Source organism: Pseudophryne corroboree, chromosome 3 (genome assembly GCF_028390025.1).
Source record: "Pseudophryne corroboree isolate aPseCor3 chromosome 3, aPseCor3.hap2, whole genome shotgun sequence".
Lineage (NCBI taxonomy): Eukaryota > Metazoa > Chordata > Amphibia > Anura > Myobatrachidae > Pseudophryne > Pseudophryne corroboree.
Genome location: NC_086446.1, coordinates 518,329,714 through 518,354,385, shown reverse-complemented (window position 1 = coordinate 518,354,385; position 24,672 = coordinate 518,329,714). Strand labels below are relative to the sequence as shown.

Below are 24,672 nucleotides of genomic sequence, written 5' to 3'. Positions count from 1 at the left end.
GGACTCTGTGATGTCTGATCCATTGGAGCACCCTTGGGATCAACGGGATCGGAGAAAATAGGTAGACCAGCCGGTAAGGCCAAGGTGACGTCAGAGCAGCCACTGCACTTGCCTGAGGGTCCCTGGTTCACGAGCAGTAGCAGCAAAGCTTCTTGTTGAGGCGAGACGCTATCATGTCGATCTGCGGGTAACACCACCTGTCGAAAATCTGTTGAAACACCTGAGGGTATAATCCCCACTCTCCCGGGTGGAGGTCGTGGCGACTCAGGAAGTCCGCTTCCCAGTTGTCCACTCACGGAATGAAGATTGCGGACAGTGCTCTTGCATTTCTTTGCGCCCAGTGAAGTAATTTTGACACTTCTCGCATGCAGGCCTTGCTTTGTGTCCCTCCTTGTTGACTGATGTACGCCACTGCTGTGGCGTTGTCCGACTGCACCTGGATAGCCCGATCCCTGAGCAGAGAGGCCTGAAGTACAGCATTGTATGTCGCCCGTAGTTCCAGAATGTTGATCGGGAGTAGGGCCTCTTGGGCAGACCACCTGCCCTGGAACTGTGCCCCTTGGGTGACAGCTCCCCATCCTCGTAGACTCGCTTCCATCGTGAGGAGGGTCCAATCCTGAATTCCGAAATGTCGGCCTTCCAGCATGTTGGAAGACTGCAACCACCACAGGAGCGAAATCCTGGCCTGGGGTGACAGCTGAATCATTCGGTGCATTTGGAGATGTGAACCGGACCACTTGTTCAGGATGTCCAATTGTTAAGGTCTGGCATGGAACCTGCCGAACTGTATCGGCTTGTACGAGGCCACCATTTTTCCCAACAACTTTATGTAAAGACGAATGGAAACTCGAGCAGGACGGAGAACCATGCGAACCATCTCTTGAAGTGTTCTCACCTTGTCTTCTGGGAGAAACACTCTTTGAGCTACAGTATCCAGTATCATACCCAGAAACAGGAGCTGTTGAGACGGTTCCAGTTGAGACTTCTGTAGATTGAGGATCCACCCATGGTGAGACAGAAGTTGGATGGTGCGATCTATATGAAGCAACAGAAGCTCCCTGGAACCTGCTTTTATGAGGAGATCATTCAGGTAAGGGACAATGTTGACCCCCTGGACTCTGAGCTGGAACATCATTTCCGCCATCACCTTTGTGAACAACCTCGGAGCTGTAGACAGATCGAAGGGGAACACCTGAAACTAGTAGTGATCATTCAGTGGGGCTAATTGTAGATAGGCCTGATGAGGAGGCCAAATCGGGATATGCAGGTAGGCGTCCTTGATATCCAGGGACACAAGGAATTTCTGTTGTTCCAGGCCCATGATCACCGCTCTCTCAAAGATTCCATCTTGAATTTGAAAACCTTCAGGTATGGATTCAAGGACTTCAGAATCAAAATGGGTCTCACAGACCCGTCAGGTTTTGGCACTAAAAACAGACTGGAGTAGTAACCTTGTCCTTGTTGTAGCAGGGGTACTGCAACAATGACCTGGGACTGGTCCAACTTGTCGATGGCCAGTAGTAGCGTAACACGCAAATTTTCCAAAGCTGGCAAGCCTGATTTGAAAAATCGTTGGGGAGGAGCCCAGTCGAACTCCAGATTGTAACCCTGAGATATAAGGTCCCTTACCCAGGCAGGAACCGTCCCAGATGTGGCTGTAGTGACATAATCGAGCTCCCACCGCAAGATCCCCTCGGGGTGGGTGGGCACCGTCATGCTGAAGTCTTAGCGGAAGCTAAACTGGTGCTCTGTTCCAGAGAGCCGGCAACAGCTGGTTTCTTAGGTTTACCTCTGGAGCCTCTAGCTGCATTGGAGGCACCCCGGGCATTAGACCAAAATCTGGAGAACAGAAAGGACTGAGTAGACGGTCCCGGGTAGGTATGTCCAGCAGGCAGAAGGGAGAAACGTGGATTTCCCAGCAGTAGCTTTGGAGATCCATGCGTCCAATTCACCTCTGAAGAGCCATTCACCTGTGAAGGGAAGATATTCCACATTACATATGGAGTCAGCGCCTGCAATCCACTGACGTACCCATATGGCTCTGCGTGCAGACACAGCCATAGCAGTGGTCCTTGCCAATCTCTTTGAGAGAGTCACAGAGGACTCTTGCCATGTCCTCAATGTGTTTTAGGAAAGTTACAGTAGTAACAAAGGTCATACCCCCTGAAAGACCCTCCTGAATCTGAGTAGCCCATGTATGAATGGCATGCGTCATCCAGCAACCAACAATGACCGGCCTTTGATATACATCTGCAGCAGTGTAGATAGATTTTAGAGTGGTCTCTATTTTCCTATCCCCGGGTCCTTTACCGTAAAAGAGCCCGAAGCAGGGAGCACCGCCTTTTTAGAATGGAAATGAATGCAAATGGAAAGGTATTTAAAACCTTTTGGACACCTGATATTTTTTATCTGGATTTTTCTAGGCTAATTTAAATAAATCGTCCAATTTTTTAGAATCAGGGAAGGTGACAGACAGTTTGTCTTGTGGGAGGAAAAATGACTGATTAGTAGCGCCCTCCAGGGGGAGCTTTAACACATCCCGTATAGTCAATATAAGGGGGTTCAATACCCTGTGTAGGGGTGGAGTCCCCGCTTATGGGGTCCACATCATCCCCATCATCCTGTATATCATCATCAGTATCTGATAGAAGTGCAGGTAAAGCAAGTTTTTGTGCACCTGTAGTGGACTGGGGGGATGTTTAGCAGCTAGATTTGCCACTGCTTGTTGCAGTTCTGGAGTTTTATTGGCATTAGCGTTGAGATGACATATCAGACATCAGAGTTTTGCTAGCCCTCAGCCAGGAGGGCTTTGTACTCTCCCCCACATTGTTATCAGCATTTTGTGATAACTGACTACATTGCTCACATGATATTGAGTCAGATGAGCTAGGGGAAAATCTAGCATTACACACACTGCATAACTTCTGCTTTACCATTGGGTACAATACACATACAACACAGCCTGAAACACAATACAAGCCTGCCCTATTGCATGTGAGAGGAGAAACAGGAGAAAGGACACCAGCGCACCCAGCCCCAGTGAGGCCTATCAGCGTTTTATACAAACATATAAATAGTGAGTCTGTCTAATGAAAAATCCCTCAGAGGGATGATATTTGTGCACAAAATAGCGTCTCTCCCCCTATACACCCTGTACCCGTGATCCAGCGTGTGACTGTTATGGAGGAGCTGTGTGAGGCTGCTGCTGCTGTTTATGCAGAGGAAGGCGCCAAAATGCAGCTGAGCCCGCTCTGATGTAACTCCGGCCCCCACTATGGCGCCGGAGCTACTGTGTATTTTTTATACTGGCCAGGTCTCCTAAATGTTAGTAACCTCACATTAAAGCTTCTTTCCATGTAATAAGCCAGTCTCACTCAGGGGTCAAAGTGGGTCCCCCCCAGGAGGGACCCTTACGCCTCACCCACGCTTTTGCCGCACAGTGAACCGGGGGACCCCACTAGCGGTGATGATCACCTTCAGACAGTGTTAGGGGTGTGCGGCATGCTGCGGCAGCCAAGGCGCCATGCCCCCCTGAACAAACAGCACCTCAGGACGGTGGTCCTGCAGCAGGGAAGCGGCTCTGCACCTCAAGAGGCCGATGACTGTCGTCGTCCCCCCGCCCCCCGTAACTCCCACAGTGCAGGTATGCTGTTGCCCAAAGAACATACCGAAAGAAATAAAAGTTTAAAAGAAATTGAAGAAAAACTCTGGAGCTTGCAGAGTGTGCATCCTCTCCTGAGGGCACTTTTTTCTAATCTGACCTGTAGGAGGGGGCACAGAGGGGAGGAGCCAGCACGCCCAGTTGAAGAAATTTAAAGTGCACTAGCTCCTTTGGACCAGTCTATACCCCATAGTACTAATTATGTCCCCAATATCCCTTATGGATGAAAGAGAAATAAAAATATTTTTATGGTGTACTGTAATAAAAGTTATGTTTTAATATACTAGGATAATTATTGATCTTTTAAACAAGTATGGAGTATTAAGGATATAAGATCACTAGATACTAATGTAACTACCATACTGTGCACCATAACACCCACTCTTGTTTGGTCTTCGTATACTGCAGTGTATATGGTAGTACATCTCTATAACCTTTTATGACAGATGTAGTAATCTAAGAGAGCTGTATATACCTGTGCGGTGACTAGGACTACACCATAGATGTGAAATTTTATCAGACTCAGATATAACTAGAAATACATTCCAGTTTTCAAGAATTACAAGTAAGTAACTTTAGAAGGGAATCCAGCAGTACGGATGGTGTAATGGGGTTCACTACGATATGCCGGCAGTCAGGCTCCCGGCGACCAGCATACCGGCGCCGGGAGCCCGACCGCCGGCTAGCACTGAGGTCATGGGTTCAATTCCCACCATGGCCCTAACTGTTTAGAGTTTGTATATTCTCCCTGTGCTTGTGTGGGTTTCCTTGAACAATGCAAAAATATACTGACAGGTTAATTAGCTCCACAAAAAAAATAAGAATTTACTTACCGATAATTCTATTTCTCGGAGTCCGTAGTGGATGCTGGGGTTCCTGAAAGGACCATGGGGAATAGCGGCTCCGCAGGAGACAGGGCACAAAAGTAAAGCTTTACGATCAGGTGGTGTGCACTGGCTCCTCCCCCTATGACCCTCCTCCAAGCCTCAGTTAGGTACTGTGCCCGGACGAGCGTACACAATAAGGAAGGATTTATGAATCCCGGGTAAGACTCATACCAGTCACACCAATCACACCGTACAACCTGTGATATAAACCCAGTTAACAGTATGATAACAGAAGAGCCTCTAAAAGATGGCTCCCTACAACAATAACCCGAATTAGTTAACAATAACTATGTACAATTATTGCAGATAATCCGCACTTGGGATGGGCGCCCAGCATCCACTACGGACTCCGAGAAATAGAATTATCGGTAAGTAAATTCTTATTTTCTCTATCGTCCTAGTGGATGCTGGGGTTCCTGAAAGGACCATGGGGATTATACCAAAGCTCCCAAACGGGCGGGAGAGTGCGGATGACTCTGCAGCACCGAATGAGAGAACTCCAGGTCCTCCTTAGCCAGAGTATCAAATTTGTAAAATTTTACAAACGTGTTCTCCCCTGACCACGTAGCTGCTCGGCAAAGTTGTAATGCCGAGACCCCTCGGGCAGCCGCCCAAGATGAGCCCACCTTCCTTGTGGAGTGGGCCTTTACAGATTTAGGCTGTGGCAGGCCTGCCACAGAATGTGCAAGTTGGATTGTGCTACAGATCCAACGAGCAATCGTCTGCTTAGACGCAGGAGCACCCATCTTGTTGGGTGCATACAATATAAACAACGAGTCAGATTTTCTGACTCCAGCTGTCCTTGCAATATATATTTTCAATGCTCTGACAACATCCAGTAACTTGGAGTCCTCCAAGTCACTTGTAGCCGCAGGCACTACAATAGGCTGGTTCAGATGAAATGCTGACACCACCTTAGGGAGAAAATGCGGACGAGTCCGCAGTTCTGCCCTGTCCGAATGGAAAATCAGATATGGGCTTTTGTAAGATAAAGCTGCCAGTTCTGACACTCTCCTGGCCGAAGCCAGGGCTAGTAGCATGGTCACTTTCCATGTGAGATATTTCAAATCCACATTATTTAGTGGTTCAAACCAATGAGATTTGAGAAAGTCCAAAACAACATTGAGATCCCACGTTGCCACTGGGGGCACCACAGGAGGCTGTATATGCAGCACTCCCTTAACAAAAGTCTGGACTTCAGGAACTGAAGCCAATTCTTTCTGGAAGAAAATCGACAGGGCCGAAATTTGAACCTTAATAGATCCCAATTTGAGACCCATAGACAATCCTGATTGCAGGAAATGTAGGAATCGACCCAGTTGAAATTCCTCCGTCGGAGCACTCCGATCCTCGCACCACGCAACATATTTTCGCCAAATGCGGTGATAATGTTGCGCGGTTACTTCCTTCCGTGCTTTAATCAAAGTAGGAATGACTTCTTCCGGCATGCCTTTTTCCTTTAGGATCCGGCGTTCAACCGCCATGCCGTCAAACGCAGCCGCGGTAAGTCTTGAAACAGACAGGGACCCTGCTGAAGCAAGTCCCTTCTCAGAGGTAGAGGCCACGGATCTTCCGTGATCATCTCTTGAAGTTCCGGGTACCAAGTTCTTCTTGGCCAATCCGGAACCACTAGTATCGTTCTTACGCCTCTTTGCCGTATAATTCTCAATACTTTTGGTATGAGAGGCAGAGGAGGAAACGCATATACCGACTGGTACACCCAAGGCGTTACCAGCGCGTCCACAGCTATTGCCTGCAGATCTCTTGACCTGGCGCAATACCTGTCCAGTTTTTTGTTGAGGCGAGACGCCATCATGTCCACCATTGGTCTTTCCCAACGGGTTACCAGCATGTGGAAAACTTCTGGATGAAGTCCCCACTCTCCCGGGTGAAGGTCGTGTCTGCTGAGGAAGTCTGCTTCCCAGTTGTCCACTCCCGGGATGAACACTGCTGACAGTGCTATCACATGATTTTCCGCCCAGCGAAGAATCCTTGCAGCTTCTGCCATTGCACTCCTGCTTCTTGTGCCGCCCTGTCTGTTCACATGGGCGACTGCCGTGATGTTGTCCGACTGGATCAACACCGGCTTCCCTGAAGCAGAGGTTCTGCCTGGCTTAGAGCATTGTAGATTGCTCTTAGTTCCAGAATGTTTATGTGAAGAGACGTTTCCAGGCTCGTCCACACTCCCTGGAAGTTTCTTCCTTGTGTGACTGCTCCCCAGCCTCTCAGGCTGGCGTCCGTGGTCACCAGGATCCAATCCTGTATGCCGAATCTGCGGCCCTCCAATAGATGAGCACTCTGTAACCACCACAGAAGAGATACCCTTGTCCTTGGAGACAGGGTTATCCGCTGGTGCATCTGAAGATGCGACCCTGACCATTTGTCCAACAGATCCCTCTGGAAAATTCTTGCGTGGAATCTGCCGAATGGAATTGCTTCGTAAGAAGCCACCATTTTTCCCAGGACTCTTGTGCATTGACTGTTCTCTGGACCTTGCCCTTATTAGGAGATCGTCCAAGTATGGGATAATTAATACGCCTTTTCTTCGAAGAAGAATCATCATCTCGGCCATTACCTTGGTAAAGACCCGAGGTGCCGTGGACAATCCGAACGGCAGCGTCTGAAACTGATAGTGACAGTTCTGTACGACGAACCTGAGGTACCCCTGGTGTGAGGGGTAAATTGGAACGTGGAGATACGCATCCTTGATGTCCAAGGATACCATAAAGTCCCCTTCTTCCAGGATCGCTATCACTGCTCTGAGTGACTCCATCTTGAACTTGAACTTCTTTATGTACAGGTTCAAGGACTTCAGATTTAGAATAGGTCTTACCGAGCCATCCGGCTTCGGTACCACAAATAGAGTGGAATAATACCCCTTTCCTTGTTGTAAAAGAGGTACCTTGACTATCACCTGCTGAGAGTACAGCTTGTGAATGGCTTCCAAGACCGTCACCCTGTCGGAGGGGGACGTTGGTAAAGCAGACTTCAGGAAACGGCGAGGTGGATTCGTCTCTAGTTCTAACCTGTACCCCTGAGATATTATCTGCAGGATCCAGGGATCTACCTGCGAGTGAGCCCACTGCGCGCTGAAATTCTTGAGACGACCCCCCACCGCCCCCGAGTCCGCTTGAGAAGCCCCAGCGTCATGCTGAGGCTTTGTAGAAGCGGGGGAGGGCTTCTGTTCCTGGGAAGGAGCTGCCTGTTGCTGTCTCTTCCCCCTTCCTCTGCCTCGTGGCAGATATGAATATCCCTTTGCTCTCTTGTTTTTAAAGGAACGAAAGGGCTGCGGTTGAAAAGTCGGTGTCTTTTTCTGTTGGGGAGTGACTTGAGGTAAAAAGGTGGATTTCCCGGCTGTAGCCGTGGCCACCAAATCCGATAGACCGACTCCAAATAACTCCTCCCCTTTATACGGCAAAACTTCCATATGCCGTTTTGAGTCCGCATCGCCTGACCACTGTCGCGTCCATAAACTTCTTCTGGCCGAAATGGACATAGCACTTACCCGTGATGCCAGTGTGCAGATATCCCTCTGTGCATCACGCATATAAAGAAATGCATCCTTTATTTGCTCTAAAGACAGTAAAACATTGTCCCTATCCAGGGTATCAATATTTTCAATCAGGGACTCTGACCAAGCTACCCCAGCACTGCACATCCAGGCTGTCGCTATAGCTGGTCGTAGTATAACACCTGTATGTGTGTATATACTTTTTTGGATATTTTCCATCCTCCTATCTGCTGGATCTTTAAGTGCGGCAGTCTCAGGAGAGGGTAACGCCACTTGTTTTGATAAGCGTGTGAGCGCCTTGTCCACCCTAGGAGGTGTTTCCCAGCGCGCCCTAACCTCTGGCGGGAAAGGGTATAAAGCCAATAACTTCTTTGAAATTAGCATTTTTTTATCGGGGGCAACCCACGCTTCATCACACACCTCATTTAATTCTTCTGATTCAGGAAAAAATAAGAATTTACTTACCGATAATTCTATTTCTCGGAGTCCGTAGTGGATGCTGGGGTTCCTGAAAGGACCATGGGGAATAGCGGCTCCGCAGGAGACAGGGCACAAAAGTAAAGCTTTCCGATCAGGTGGTGTGCACTGGCTCCTCCCCCTATGACCCTCCTCCAAGCCAGTTAGGTACTGTGCCCGGACGAGCGTACACAATAAGGGAGGAATTTTGAATCCCGGGTAAGACTCATACCAGCCACACCAATCACACCGTACAACTTGTGATCTAAACCCAGTTAACAGTATGATAACAGCGGAGCCTCTGAAAAGATGGCTCACAACAATAATAACCCGATTTTTGTAACTATGTACAAGTATTGCAGATAATCCGCACTTGGGATGGGCGCCCAGCATCCACTACGGACTCCGAGAAATAGAATTATCGGTAAGTAAATTCTTATTTTCTCTATCGTCCTAGTGGATGCTGGGGTTCCTGAAAGGACCATGGGGATTATACCAAAGCTCCCAAACGGGCGGGAGAGTGCGGATGACTCTGCAGCACCGAATGAGAGAACTCCAGGTCCTCCTTAGCCAGGGTATCAAATCTGTAGAATTTAGCAAACGTGTTTGCCCCTGACCAAGTAGCTGCTCGGCAAATTTGTAAAGCCGAGACCCCTCGGGCAGCCGCCCAAGATGAGCCCACCTTCCTTGTGGAATGGGCATTTACATATTTTGGCTGTGGCAGGCCTGCCACAGAATGTGCAAGCTGAATTGTATTACACATCCAACTAGCAATAGTCTGCTTAGAAGCAAGAGCACCCAGTTTTTTGGGTGCATACAGGATAACAGCAAGTCAGTTTTCCTGACTCCAGCCGTCCTGGAACATATTTTCAGGGCCCTGACAACATCTAGCAACTTGGAGTCCTCCAAGTCCCTAGTAGGTGCAAGGCACCACAATAAGCTGGTTCAGGTGAAACACTGACACCACCTTAGGGAGAGAACTGGGGACGAGTCCGCAGCTCTGCCCTGTCCGAATGGACAAACAGATATGGGCTTTTTTGAGAAAAAACCACCAATTTGACACTCGCCTGGTCCAGGCCAGGGCCAAGAGCATGGTCACTTTTCATGTGAGATGCTTCAAATCCACAGATTTGACTGGTTTTAAACCAATGTGATTTGAGGAATCCCAGAACTACGTTGAGATCCCACAGTGCCACTGGAGGCACAAAAGGGGGTTGTATATGCAATACTCCCTTGACAAACTTCTGGACTTCAGGAACTGAAGCCAATTCTTTCTGGAAGAAAATCGACAGGGCCGAAATTTGAACCTTAATGGACCCCAATTTGAGGCCCATAGACACTCCTGTTTGCAGGAAATGCAGGAAACGACCGAGTTGAAATTTCTTTGTGGGGCCTTCCTGGCCCCACACCACGCAACATATCTTCGCCACATGTGGTGATAATGTTGTGCGGTCACCTCCTTTCTGGCTTTGACCAGGGTAGAAATGACCTCTTCCGGAATGCCTTTTTCCCTTAGGATCCGGCTTTCCACCGCCATGCCGACAAACGCAGCTGCGGTAAGTCTTGGAACAGACATGGTACTTGCTGAAGCAAGTCCCTTCTTAGCGGCAGAGGCCATAAGACCTCTGTAAGCATCTCTTGAAGTTCCGGGTACCAAGTCCTTCTTGGCCAATCCGGAGCCATGAGTATAGTTCTTACTCCTCTACGTCTTATAATTCTCAGCACCTTAGGTATGAGAAGCAGAGGAGGGAACACATACACCGACTGGTACACCCACGGTGTTACCAGAACGTCCACAACTATTGCCTGAGGGTCTCTTGACCTGGCGCAATACCTGTCCCGTTTTTTGTTCAGACGGGACGCCATCATGTCCACCTTTGGTATTTCCCAACGGTTTACAATCATGTGGAAAAAACTTCCCGATGAAGTTTCCACTCTCCCGGGTGGAGGTCGTGCCTGCTGAGGAAGTCTGCTTCCCAGTTTCCATTCCCGGGATGAAACACTGCTGACAGTGCTATCACATGATTTTCCGCCCAGCGAAAAGTCCTTGCAGTTTTTGCCATTGCCCTCCTGCTTCTTGTGTCGCCCTGTCTGTTTACGTGGGCGACTGCCGTGATGTTTTTCCCACTGGATCAATACCGGCTGACCTTGAAGCAGAGGTCTTGCTAAGCTTAGAGCATTATAAATTTACCCTTAGCTCCAGTATATTTATGTGGAGAAAAGTCTCCAGACTTGATCACACTCCCTGGAAATTTTTTCCTTGTGTGACTGCTCCCCAGCCTCTCGGGCTGGGCTCCGTGGTCACCAGCATCCAATCCTGAATGCCGAATCTGCGGCCCTCTAGAAGATGAGCACTCTATAACCACCACAGGAGAGACACCCTTGTCCTTGGATATAGGGTTATCCGCTGATGCATCTGAAGATGCGATCCGGACCATTTGTCCAGCAGATCCCACTGAAAAGTTCCTGCGTGAAATCTGCCGAATGGAATTGCTTCGTAGGAAGCCACCATTTTTACCAGGACCCTTGTGCAATGATGCACTGTTTTTAGGAGGTTCCTGACTAGCTCGGATAACTCCCTGGCTTTCTCTTTCGGGAGAAACACCTTTTTCTGGACTGTGTCCAGAATCATCCCTAGGCACAGCAGACGTTTCGTCGGGATCAGCTGCGATTTTGGAATATTTAGAATCCACCCGTGCTGTTGTAGCAGTATCCTAGATAGTGCTACTCCGACCTCCAACTGTTCCCTGGACTATGCCCTTATCAGGAGATCGTCCAAGTAAGGGATAATTAAGACGCCTTTTCTTCGAAGAAGAATCATCATTTCGGCCATTACCTTGGTAAAGACCCGGGGTGCCGCGGACAATCCAAACGGCAGCGTCTGAAACTGATAGTGACAGTTCTGCACCACGAACCTGAGGTACCCTTAGTAAGAAGGGCAATTTTGGGACATAGATGGTAAGCATCCCTGATGTCCCGGGACACTATATAGTCCCCTTCTTCCTGGTTCGTTATCACTGCTCTGAGTGACTCCATCTTGATTTGAACCTTTTTAAGAGTTCAAAAAAATTTTTAGAATAAGTCTCACCTAGCCTTCTGGCTTCAGTACCACAATATAGTGTGGAATAATACCCCTTTTCTTATAGTAGGAGGGGTAATTTAATTATCACCTGCTGGGAATACAGCTTGTGAATTTTTTTTTTTTTTTTTCCCCATACTGCCTCCTTGTCGGAGGGAGACTTGGTAAAGCAGACTTCAGGAGCCTGCGAAGGGGAAACGTCTCGACATTCCAATCTGTACCCCTGGGATACTACTTGTAGGATCCAGGGGTCCTGTATGGTCTCAGCGCCATGCTGAGAACTTGTCAGAAGCGGTGGAACGCTTCTGTTCCTGGGAATGGGCTGCCTGCTGCAGTCTTCTTCCCTTTCCTCTATCCCTGGGCAGATATGATCTTATAGGGACGAAAGGACTGAGGCTGAAAAGACGGTGTCTTTTTCTGCAGAGATGTGACTTAGGGTAAAAACGGTGGATTTTCCAGCAGTTGCCGTGGCCACCAGGTCCGATGGACCGACCCCAAATAACTCCTCTTCCTTTATACGGCAATACACCTTTGTGCCGTTTGGAATCTGCATCACCTGACCACTGTCGTGTCCATAACATCTTCTGGCAGTTATGGACATCGCATTTACTCTTGATGCCAGAGTGCAAATATCCCTCTGTGCATCTCGCATATATAGAAATGCATCCTTTAAATGCTCTATAGTCAATAAAATACTGTCCCTGTCAAGGGTATCAATATTTTTAGTCAGGGAATCCGACCAAGCCACCCCAGCTCTGCACATCCAGTCTGAGGCGATCGCTGGTCGCAGTATAACACCAGTATGTGTGTATATACTTTTTATGATATTTTCCAGCCTCCTGTCAGCTGGTCCTTGAGGACGGCCCTATCTATAGACGGTACCGCCACTTGTTTTGATAAGCGTGTGAGCGCCTTATCCACCCTAAGGGGTGTTTCCCAACGCGCCCTAACTTCTGGCGGGAAAGGGTATACCGCCCATAATTTTCTATCGGGGGGAACCCACGCATCATCACACACTTTATTTAATTTATCTGATTCAGGAAAAACTATGGTAGTTTTTTCACATCCCACATAATACCCTCTTTTGTGGTACTTGTAGTATCAGAAATATGTAACACCTCCTTCATTGCCTTTAACGTGTGGCCCTAATAAGGAATACGTTTGTTTATTCACCGTCGACACTGGATTCAGTGTCCCTGTCTGTGTCTGTGTCGACCGACTAAAGTAAACGGGCGTTTTAAAAACCCTGACGGTGTTTTTGAGACGTCTGGACCGGTACTAATTGTTTGTCGGCCGTCTCATGTCGTCAACCGACCTTGCAGCGTGTTGACATTATCACGTAATTCCCTAAATAAGCCATCCATTCCGGTGTCGACTCCCTAGAGAGTGACATCACCATTACAGGCAATTGCTCCGCCTCCTCACCAACATCGTCCTCCTACATGTCGACACACACGTACCGACATACAGCACACACACAGGGAATGCTCTGATAGAAGGACAGGACCCACTAGCCCTTTGGAGAGACAGAGGGAGAGTTTGCCAGCACACACCAAAAACGCTATAATTATATAGGGACAACCTTATATAAGTGTTTTCCCTTATAGCATCTTTTTTATATATTTCTAACGCCAAATTAGTGCCCCCCCCTCTCTGTTTTAACCCTGTTTCTGTAGTGCAGTGCAGGGGAGAGCCTGGGAGCCTTCCCTCCAGTCTTTCTGTGAGGGAAAATGGCGCTGTGTGCTGAGGAGATAGGCCCCGCCCCTTTTTCGGCGGCCTCGTCTCCCGCTCTTAACGGATTTTGGCAGGGGTTAAATATCTCCATATAGTCTCCGGAGGCTATATGTGAGGTATTTTTAGCCAAAATAGGTATTCATTTGCCTCCCAGGGCGCCCCCCTCCCAGCGCCCTGCACCCTCAGTGACTGCCGTGTGAAGTGTGCTGAGAGGAAAATGGCGCACAGCTGCAGTGCTGTGCGCTACCTTTAGAAGACTGAGGAGTCTTCTGCCGCCGATTCTGGACCTCTTCTTACTTCAGCATCTGCAAGGGGGCCGGCGGCAAGGCTCCGGTGACCATCCAGGCTGTACCTGTGATCGTCCCTCTGGAGCTGATGTCCAGTAGCCAAGAAGCCAATCCATCCTGCACGCAGGTGAGTTCACTTCTTCTCCCCTAAGTCCCTCGTTGCAGTGATCCTGTTGCCAGCAGGACTCACTGTAAAATAAAAAACCTAAGCTAAACTTTTCTAAGCAGCTCTTTAGGAGAGCCACCTAGATTGCACCCTTCTCGGCCGGGCACAAAAATCTAACTGGCTTGGAGGAGGGTCATAGGGGGAGGAGCCAGTGCACACCACCTGATCGGAAAGCTTTACTTTTGTGCCCTGTCTCCTGCGGAGCCGCTATTCCCCATGGTCCTTTCAGGAACCCCAGCATCCACTAGGACGATAGAGAAACTATAGGTAGTTTTTTCACACCCCACATAATACCCTGTTTAGTGGTACCTGTAGTATCAGCTATATGTAACGCCTCCTTCATTGCCAAAATCATATAACGTGTGGCCCTACTGGAAAATACGGTTGATTCGTCACCGTCACCACTAGAATCAGTGCCTGTGTCTGGGTCTGTGTCGACCGACTGAGGCAAAGGGCGTTTTACAGCCCCTGACGGTGTTTGAGGCGCCTGGACAGGCACTAATTGATTGTCCGGCCGTCTCATGTCGTCAAACGACTGCTTTAGCGTGTTGACACTATCCCGTAATTCCATAAATAAAGGCATCCATTCTGGTGTCGACCCCCTAGGAGGTGACATCCCCATATTTGGCAATTGCTCCGCCTCCACACCAATATCGTCCTCATACATGTCGACACACACGTACCGACACACAGCAGACACACAGGGAATGCTCTTAACGAAGACAGGACCCCACTATCCCTTTGGGGAGACAGAGGGAGAGTTTGCCAGCACACACCAAAAGCGCTATATATGACAGGGATAGCCTTATAATAAGTGCTCCCTGTATAGCTGCTTTAATAATATATTTTTGCCACAATTTTGCCCCCCCCTCTCTTTTTTACCCTGTTTCTGTAGTGCAGTGCAGGGGAGAGCCTGGGAGCCGTCCTGACCAGCGGAGCTGTGTAAGGAAAATGGCGCTGTGTGCTGAGGAGATAGGCCCCGCCCCTTTTTTGGCGGCCTCGTCTCCCGCTCTTTAGTGGATTCTGGCAGGGGTTAAATATCTCCATATAGCCCCCGGAGGCTATATGTGAGGTATTTTTAGCCAAATTAGGTTTTCATTTGCCTCCCAGGGCGCCCCCCTCCCAGCGCCCTGCACCCTCAGTGACTGCCGTGTGAAGTGTGCTGAGAGGAAAATGGCGCACAGCTGCAGTGCTGTGCGCTACCTTTAGAAGACTGAGGAGTCTTCTGCCGCCGATTCTGGACCTCTTCTCGTTTCAGCATCTGCAAGGGGGCCGGCGGCGAGGCTCCGGTGACCATCCAGGCTGTACCTGTGATCGTCCCTCTGGAGCTAATGTCCAGTAGCCAAGAAGCCAATCCATCCTGCACGCAGGTGAGTTCACTTCTTCTCCCCTAAGTCCCTCGTTGCAGTGATCCTGTTGCCAGCAGGACTCACTGTAAAATAAAAAACCTAAGCTAAACTTTTCTAAGCAGCTCTTTAGGAGAGCCACCTAGATTGCACCCTTCTCGGCCGGGCACAAAAATCTAACTGAGGCTTGGAGGAGGGTCATAGGGGGAGGAGCCAGTGCACACCACCTGATCGTAAAGCTTTACTTTTGTGCCCTGTCTCCTGCGGAGCCGCTATTCCCCATGGTCCTTTCAGGAACCCCAGCATCCACTAGGACGATAGAGAAATTAGCCCTAGCATGAATGTGTGTGCATGTACATGTGGTAGGGAATATAGACTGGCAGGGACTGATGTGAATGGCCAAACATTCTCTGTAAAGCACTATGGTGTGCCCTATATAAATAATAATTAGCCGCGGTAATTTATTGCTTAGAAATTAAGCACGGATCTCTCCGTGTGTACCCGCCTTTAAACTCTTTATTATCTCGCACATAAAGGGGAAGCGCAGTCTGACAGGAAAATACTGAGTCGTTAGTGACCTTACACTAGTAGGGTAGCAACTATCTTTGACAACCTCTTCACTGGAAAGCTAGATTTAGGGGGGAATTCAATATTAAACTGTAAATTGTTTGGGTAACAACGGGACGTAGCCTTGGGCCTTAATGCCTGGGGCTATTTAGTTGGACTCTCAAATTCCCCAGACAGCCTTGCTATTGCTCATACCATGTTAACACAGGTTAACAGGCGTTAACGCAGTAAGGGCCAGATGTACTAAGCCTTGAGAAGTGATACATTTCACAGTGATAAAGTACCAACCAACTCACAGTGATAAAGTACCAACCAACTAGCTCCTGTCATTTTTCAAGCCCAGCCTGTGGCTATCACCCTGAAATTGATCACTTCTCAAGGCTTAGTACATCTATAAAATCTGTGAAAAGTTCACAAGTCCGTGCATTAATTCAGTTGCGGCACCCATCAACCCCAGAGTTAATCAGGGTTTTTCTTATGCGACCCGCTGAGGCAGGTGAAAAAAAAATCCCATATCACTGTTGGCTTTGGGGCTAATTGGTTAGCCCAGGGGTATTAATTAGCAGCGGCTAATTGAATTCCCCCCTTAATGATCTTTATATATTTGTTACTGGCAATATATGTAGATGGTCTAAATCATGGGTGCTCAACTCTAGATTTCAAATACCACCAACGGGTCATGTTTTGTGGATTTATGTAGTCATGGCTCTAACCTCAATAAGCCACATAGCGTAAGATACCTGGCACAAGTGAGCCATCTGCTCCCGGGCAACTCTGCTAGCTTTGGGTGTCTCTTTTTGCTGTAAATGCGACTAGGACACATCAGAAAACTTTGTTGATTAATTTGATATGCAACACTTGTGTATGACTGAGTCTGTATATGGAGCATAATGGTACCTGCATTGGAAAAAAGTTGTAGCACGTATAAAGATTCAAATACTCAGTCACATACACATATGCAACTGCAGCAATGATGGGGACACATCTGTATGTAGACGCTGGTCACTCCCATTTTCACTAAATTCACTACTTCCTTCTTGTAACATTATAGTGAAGTGTTTGTGCTAGGAGGTTTTGTGTTCTGCTAAAATGGGAGGCAGAGACCTATGAGAGCACATTTGATATGCAGCTTGCTTCTTGACATTTTGGTTAATTCCAATTAAATCCCCATTTACACCAAAGGCTATACACATTTCCTTAGCTTGTTGCGTCCTGCAATTTACTATAGCAACAGTGACTATCCAGGGATTTTACTACAGATTAACAACAGTAGTACTGAGCATTAGGAAACATAAGCCGCTCTACCATAAAGGTGATGAAATTGGTTACAGTATATTTTGAGAAAGCATTAACATGTTGGGTCGCACGTGGGAGGCGTACGCAGTGCTTCTTGGGTGTGACCCGCCTCAGGTCTCTTTCACACTTACGTCCCCAGCCTGGCATATTGCTGGGGCGGTGACGTATGCGGAGGCTGCGCTTGGAGCTCAGACGATCTCCAAGCACTGTCCTGTCCATAGTGTGTGAACGGGGGAAATGGGTCGCATCGACTCTGCATTCATATAATGTACAACTGACTCCGTCAACCATGCCTGACCTGCCTGTGTCGTGCTGTAGAGGCTAAGACTACGATCCTCATGACCGCCTGACAGGGTGACATGGTGACTGTCCTGGGAAAAGTCAGGATTATGTGTGAACAAGAGATGCTGCATAACAACTTCCACAACTCACGAGGAAATGGTCAGACGCTGTGTTTTGTATCCTCTCTTCAACCTTTCACATTATGTTTTGGGTATTTTTTGGTATTGTTATTTAGAGATACCTACAATGAAGTCAAGACGGTCACAAGCCCAGGGGGGTCTTGCTTTATGTGGGAGATCCTCCATGCTGGCTTACGAATATTACTAAGGTCTTTATTTATAAAACTTTTTATACCCTAATGTCAGCGTATTACACCATGTACTACTGTATTATACACATCTTGATTCAACAAACTGATACTATGTAACTGCAAGAACCTTCTACTCATCTCCTCATTCTCTAATGATTGCACTGTTAGTTACGCCATTACATAATGACTATAGATCCTCTTGTATTCAGGTCTGTTCATTTGTTGCTCCTCTCAAGCAGGAAATCAGCCTGAAAACCTGAACCCTACTGGCACCCAAAGCAGCAGCCCTAGACTTGCAATAAATGCCCCAGGCACAGAAGTACAGCATATTCTGGCGAGTACTCACTTTATTAAAAACCCAAATCTCCCCGTTGACGGTGGGGCGTGGTACTCCGTGCCCATTGTAGTGGAATAGCACTCGCTCTTCCTTGGCATTCCTTCGCAGGGAAGTGCAGAGCTTCTTCACCTCATCCACTGTGGGGTCTAGACTTTGCTTGTACCTAGCCTGTGTACAATACAAAAAGAAAATTTTCATCATTTGCAACAGACATAAAAACATTCTCTAGTAAGTAAATGTGTTTTTGTTTCTATGTAATCGGAATGCTGATGCGCACTTATTGTGTGATTAGTATGAGGGAGACAAATGTACTGGTGCCCTTGTCCTCTAAGCACAGAATGTGTATAAAGACACACTGAAATAGTGGCTTATTGCTGTACTTTTTCTTCATTGCGCCAGCAAATTTGTTAAATTAAAGACACATGTGTCTAAGGCACAGACTCCCTGTAAGGGGCAGCGATGCGAAAGATCTGTGCAAATTACCAGATATAAAACATTATTGAGTAACTGAATTAACATAATATAGAGCTCTTCCAGATACTCAACTGCACACTTACTGCCCTCATTTGCAGCTGCGTGCAAAGATGAAATGTAATATCCCTCTGGCTGAAAGTCATTACATGAGCAGCTCTGTGCAGATTAAGGAGAAAAGAAATCTATGTAGAATCCGTGGAAGTGTTGTAGCACAAATGGCGGCACAACGAGAGACGTTTCATTGATGAAAACTTAAAGCTACAGTCACGTGCTATTATTGTGAGCTGAAAGTGATGCAGTGTTGCATTACTACTGTTATACTGCACGGTCTATTGCAATTCTTTTTCTTCTATCTAAAGGGGAGTTATCACAAAATCAGAAAACATTCTTATCACAATAAAAACAATAGTCTTCAATTAGTAATAATATAAATGGAGAAAATGATACACTGTATACATTAGGTGTTAGAATATATAAACGTTTATAGCAAAATATTTTTTTCCAATGGTGGAATTATATAGTGACCAAATGAAACATTTATTTAGTTGTAATACATCTTGATAAGTTTTTCATTATTATAGTAGCTCCCATTTGAGTTTTAATAATTTTGTTATACAAGTCTATCTATCAAAGAGCTCCAAGTGATTTCTTCTCGGATTAGAAAGTGAAAGTTACTGCATACACTTTATGGGGTATATGCAATTGCGGTCGAATTCCCGAAATTGTCGAATTCCGGGAATTTTTCGCCCCCCAAAAAAAATCGTCAATGCAATTCAGTGCTTTCCGTCCAAAAAACGGACTTTCAAAATTCGACTTTTTGAAATTCGACTTCTGTCAAATTCGACTTTTCTGCAATGATACAAGTGCTGCAATTCGACCAAAGTGTATTCAATTGAAGTTTGGAAATTCGACAACAGTGCTTTTAGACAGTAAATTCGACATTTTCAATCCGCCACACTTTGGTGGGTGAAACTAATAAAAAAAAATTAAAACATGTTTTTTTTTGTGTTTTTTTTTATTGATAATAGCATATCTATTTATATTAGAAGGGATTAGGTACTTGGTTTGTCTTTTTTGGAGGCACAAGTATTATTTATATATTTTTAAAAATAATATATATATATTTTTTTTAGATGGAATGGTAAAATTCAGAAAAAAAATGGCGTGGGGTCCCCCCTCCAAAGCATAACCAGCCTCGGGCTCTTCGAGCTGGTCCTGGTTCTAAAAATGCGGGGGGGAAATTGACAGGGGATCCCCCCGTATTTTTAAAACCAGCACCGGGCTCTGCGCCTGGTGCAAAAAATACAGGGGACAAAAACAGTAGGGGTCCCCCGTATTTTTTACACCAGCATCGGGCTCCACTAGCTGGACAGATAATGCCACAGCCGGGGGTCACTTTTATACAGTGCCTTGCGGCCATGGCATTAAATATCCAACTAGTCACCCCTGGCTGGGGTACCCTGGGGGAGTGGGGACCCCTTCAATCAAGGGGGTCCCCCCCCCCAGCCACCCAAGGGCCAGGGGTGAAGCCCGAGGCTGTCCTCCCCATCCAAGGGCTGCGGATGTGGGCCTGATAGCCTTGTCAAAATTGAAAGAATATTGTTTTTTTCCAGTAGTACTACAAGTCCCAGCAAGCCTCCCCGCAAGCTGGTACTTGGAGAACCACAAGTACCAGCATGCGGGAGAAAAACGGGCCCGCTGGTACCTGTAGTACTACTGAAAAAAAATACCCAAATAAAAACAGGAGACACACACCGTGACAAGTACAACTTTATTACACCCTGCCGTTTTTCGCCCGCGGGACTGTCGAATCCGTTTTTCATTGAATATGGTGAATTCCGGAAGCCACCTGCCGGAATTCACCTGTCGAATTAAAAAACGGCGATAATTTGCAGCGATTCGCCGCTAATTGCATATACCCCTATATATTTAGGTGAATTTGACCAATTAGCAGCATTTTAGCTTGTGTTCATTTACAAACAAAAGTTGGGTGCTGTTTATACAAGTAGTGTTCATCTATGGTCAGCTGAAAGTACATCATAACCAGGCATCCTAGCAGGGCACCATTCACTGTGGGTGGTGGTAGCATGCAGACATGAAATCCACGAATGCCAGACTGGGAGATGCCTGGCGAGAGTGAGCTGACAGGTCCTGTGTCTGTATCTGCATGCAAAATGGTATGTAGGATATTGTTTCGTAAGCAGACACAGCCGCTGTCGCACACAGACTGTAGCCATGAAGCATATAATTTTAATCAGCTTAAGCTGCTTGTGTGCTCTATTCACATCATTTTGCGAATGAGATACACTTTTATAGAAAAAGCCGCACGAAAAGACGCTCGGCGCTACGGAGTCAAGACAAGGCATGGCGTGACTAGAAGGGCTGTTTAACATGCAAGGTGGCTAGATGTATGTTGGCACATCTGTAATAACTTACACCAGGAAAACACTGTAGCACAGCATTTTGTATTCAAATAAAGTTGCAGTCACACACAGAATATAGGCATGCTGCATATCACTTTAATCAGCAGAAGCTGCTCCTGCACACTATTGCATTACATGGCATCTAAGGGTGTGTACACATGCTATGCCCGATTTTCACTTGCGATTTCCCTTGAACTCCCTGGAGCCCAGATAACACAGATCTTGACTAACTTTTCTTGAGATATGGTCTGTGTGCGCTTATGATTTTGTCTTATGTGAGATTTTGGCTTATGTGAGATGTCACTGACATGTGAGATGAACTAGATAGTACACCGATCTAGCAAGGATTGACTTGCCTGCACAGTCTATCTTTTCTTGCGATGCCGACCAGGCGGGACCGCGCATCGGGATCGAATCAGGATCGCAAGGTGACTTTCACCTTGCGATCTGCACTAACTTTTCTTTAACGATTTTGACTATATAGTCAAAATCGAAAGAAAATATCTCATCGTGTGTACACACCCTAAGACGCATTTTTGCGGAATAAAGGCAAAAAAAGGATGCTCAGCACTAGAGTCACGCGGAGCTCACGCATTACGTGTAACACGACTTACAGTGCACAGAGCAAGGATGTAAGAGGACACATCTGTAGTGTTATTTTTCTTATGTGTTTCTTGAATTTGGATGATCTATTCCATCTTTAAGCACTGACGAAGTAATACTTGAGATGCCCATAACATTTGCACTGTACAGCCTTGGGCTGATTATACAGGCAGCTCTGTAACAGCAAGTCTCATCCATTGCATGTGTGTGATGGACCCCACATGTTACAAGCATTCAGCGAGATGCAGATAAGCAGTCGGGACCAGCAACGTTACGGGATCTCTAGGTAAGTAGTCACCTTCCTACTGCAGCTAGTTACAATCTAATGTCTATCAGCACCTGATACTGCGCACTGTATTGTTCCTGAGGGGGTGAGGCTGTGGGTAATCCGCTCAAGTGAGGTTTAAGATATCAACCTAAAAACTGCATCATTTGGGACATCTGTGTTATTTCTGTCACCCTGCCTACAGTTTTTGCCAACAGATATTTGAATTCATATGGACAGTGATTGCACTAAACAGGAAGAGACTACCTGTGTTTTTTTGTAGACAAACAGACACGGATTAGGTAGATTATAGATGAAAACTTTTCATAAGGTTTTTACATATCTCTCTACATACGACAGAACGTAGTGTCTACTCTGATTTAGGACCACACTTTATGGATACTTAGACATATTCACTATTTGGGTATTATCCACATCGCTTGAGTAGATTCCCCACAGCCTCTCCACCTCAGAAACAATACAATGTGCAGTAATCAGGTGTTCATGCACACTATATTGCAACCAGGTGCAGTAAGAAGGTGACTACTTACCCAGATATGCCCATAATGTTGCTGGTACTGGCTCAACCCCGGCTATATACGTACACAATACTGTGCAAAAGTTTTAGGCAGGCATGGAAAAAAATTCTGCACAGTAAGAATGCTTTCAAAAATAGAAGTGTTAACGGTTTATTTATCAATTAACAAAATGCAGAGTAAATGAACAGAAATCTAAAACAAATTAATATTTACACACACTATATATATATATATATATATATATATATATATATTTTTTTTTTTTTTTTATTATTATATCCGGTCTCTAGGTCGACCACACTTAGGTCAACAGTCATTAGGTCGACCACTATTGGTTGACATGGTTTCTAGGTCGACATGGTTACTAGGTCAACATGAGTTTTTCACAATTTTTTTCATTTTTTGAACCTTTTTCATACATTATAATCCACGTGAACTACAACTGGAAACGGTAACCTGCTGCCCGAAGCGAGGGGACACGGTGCACTAATTGGGGTTACCGGTCACTTAGAAAAGAAAACGATAACAAAAAAAAATTCACACTCACGTCGACCTTTTGTCACGTCGACCTAATGTGTGTGTCGACTTAGTTACTGTCGACCAATAGTGGTCAACATAGACACTGGTCGACCCTATGAAATATATATATATATATATATATATATATATATTTTATGACAAAGGTTGATCAAAGTAATAAAAAGTAAGCTTTAGATTTTTCTTTAAAAGTGGAAAGTCATTTTCTTATCAGTTCTTAGCAATTTTTTTTTATCCGGGGAGCTTTCGCCGTAAAGATCTTGTATTCTTTAGTGAGTGCTCGCAGCAGTCATTTTAGGTTTAAACATACAAGAAAGAATTTCTTTCATTTCTCAATATTAGCTTTTCATCTGTGGTTCTTCATAAATCTTTTTTGTCCATATAACCCAAGCATTACAATTTTACAATTCTATCAGTCTAATAAAACAGTATAATACTTTATAAAATACTTATTAAATACGTCAGGAATTAATCGAATAGTAGAACTAAAGAGATGCTTAGCTTGCATCAATATTTTAGAAAAAGATAATTGCGGTCAATTACTCTTCAAAGTCCAGTTAATATTTAATTTACGTATATAAATAAGTAAAGGCATATCTCTGCTTTATCAGATAGATATATATATATATATATATATATATTTATTTATTTCCAAGAAGGGGGACGGCACTCACAGGTTTTTTGCAAAAAGGATTATATTAAAATATGAAGCAAGAATTCCAAAACTTACATCAACGTTTCGGTGTAAACACCATCTTCAGAATGAAGACAAACAAATAAATGGGTAATGGTAAACATAGTATATGTTTACCACTACCCATTTATTTGTTCATCTGCATCCTGAAGATGGTGTTTACACAGAGACGTTGATGTAAGTTTTGGAATTCTTGCTTCTTATGTTAATATAATCCTTTTTGCAAAAAACCTGCGAGTGCCGTCCCCCTTCTTGGAATTATTGCATCATGGACCCCATGATAGGACCGGATCACCAAGGTACCTGTACTTGTGTTTGTTTATTTGAGTGCCGATATACATGGATATATACATATATATATATATATATATATATATATATACACACACACACATATATTTGTGTGTGTATATATAAATATATTATATATATATATATACACACACACACACACACGTGTGTGTGCGCGTGTGTGTGTGTGTGTGTGTGTGTGTGTGTGTGTGTGTGTGTGTGTGTGTGTGTGTGTGTGTGTGTGTGTATAGAGAGTGAGAGATTGCAAGCAGGGCATTCCTACGTCTATGACTGTTTATTACCCAGTTTTGCTTTATCATTTTTGTTTCCAATTGCAAAGTGCAACAGAATTTGCTGCACTATATACGAAACTTTTAATACATTTTATATATATATTTGCAGTCAAGCAAGCTGCTGTGACATCACCATCCAAGCCTCTCTGTATAAGTCCAGTAAACGTCTGCAAGTCTGTCTGACACTCTGCTGACTTACAACTACTGTATGTGAGATATAGTAGCACTCTCTTATACCCCTTTCAGACTGCAAGCTTGTAACCCGGGTTATTGCACATGATTGCGTATAACCTGAATTGCTGTGCTGTCTGAAAGGGCCCAGGAAAATATCCCAGGTCGAGAAACCCGGTATTTCAACCCTGTTCACTGTGCGGTGTGAAATGGTTGTCGATGCGACCCGTTTCCCGTTCACACTGTATTGACAGGCAGCGCTTGGAGATAATCTGATCTCCAACTGCCGCCCCTGCGCACCACCGCTGACATCACCAACCTGGTAATATACCGGGCTGGGGACGCCAGTGTGAAACGGGGCCTGAGGCGGGTTGCACCCAGAAAGCACCGCGTACGGCTCCGACGTGCGACCCGCCTATTACTGTCTGAAAGAGGTATAACATAGAAACATGCTGTAAATCTG

At 45.9% G+C, this 24,672-nt stretch overlaps 1 protein-coding gene across 4 annotated transcripts in view; it reads right to left on the bottom strand.

The window, feature by feature from the left end:
* Positions 1-24,672, bottom strand: part of RPTOR (regulatory associated protein of MTOR complex 1) — a 704,097-nt gene that overhangs the window by 248,510 nt on the left and 430,915 nt on the right. For all 4 annotated transcript variants that reach the window (XM_063961080.1, XM_063961083.1, XM_063961081.1 and 1 more), the window contains exon 4: positions 17,929-18,087. In XM_063961080.1, coding sequence (XP_063817150.1) covers positions 17,929-18,087 — 159 coding nt within the window. The remainder of the gene's footprint in view (positions 1-17,928; positions 18,088-24,672) is intronic.